This window comes from Tupaia chinensis, unplaced genomic scaffold, assembly GCF_000334495.1.
Source record: "Tupaia chinensis unplaced genomic scaffold, TupChi_1.0 Scaffold000178_1, whole genome shotgun sequence".
In the NCBI taxonomy this organism is placed as follows: Eukaryota; Metazoa; Chordata; class Mammalia; order Scandentia; family Tupaiidae; genus Tupaia; species Tupaia belangeri.
Genome location: NW_006159653.1, coordinates 1,357,659 through 1,358,267, shown reverse-complemented (window position 1 = coordinate 1,358,267; position 609 = coordinate 1,357,659). Strand labels below are relative to the sequence as shown.

Genomic DNA, 609 nt, shown 5'->3' with positions numbered 1-609 from the left:
GATGGCGGCGTGGCCATCCCCCGAGGGGTGATCTCTCGCTTTCTGTCTCTCTCTCTCTGTCTTTCTAGTGAGCGCACGCACCCTTATAGCAGAAAACCTCTTCAAAAAAAAAATATATATATATACACATATATATACATACACATATATATTTGTAATACTTTACATGTAAGTCTATAGGATTTTGGTCCAAAGTGGGATTTGTCTACATATTTTTGCCAGTCACGAGGTGGGTGAAGCACAGGCCATGCTCCGTCCTCACGCTATGGGTCAGCACATGGCTAGTCGCCATGGGCAATAAGCACAGGGTGTCGCTGAACGCTCAAGCCCCGGGTCTGACGTCCTGCAGCGTGGAGTCAGGTGTGCTCCGGGCAAGCAGGGCAAACGTTCTCTTCACAGCAACTGCGAACTCGGCCAGGAGCAGTCCTCGGCGGGACCAGCGCTGCACGGGTCCAGCGCGTGGGCCATCGCCGGTCCTCTGCTGCCGCGCCTGCCAGGAGCCCGGAGCCCAGGCGGTCTCCCCCAGACCCTGTGCCCGGCCCCTTCCAGGACAGGCCCTCAGCCTCCTGGGCCTTGCCTGCCTGCCCGGCGCCGGCGGGGGCCCTCCCG

General features: G+C 58.3%; 1 protein-coding gene across 1 annotated transcript in view; it reads left to right on the top strand.

Annotated features, from left to right (window-relative positions):
* The first annotated feature begins 290 nt into the window (after positions 1-290).
* The window catches only part of CLCN7 (Cl-/H+ antiporter 7), a 24,193-nt gene continuing 23,874 nt past the window's right edge, over positions 291-609 (top strand). Inside the window, exon 1 of the mRNA XM_027771005.1 lies at positions 291-360. Coding sequence (XP_027626806.1) covers positions 291-360 — 70 coding nt within the window. The remainder of the gene's footprint in view (positions 361-609) is intronic.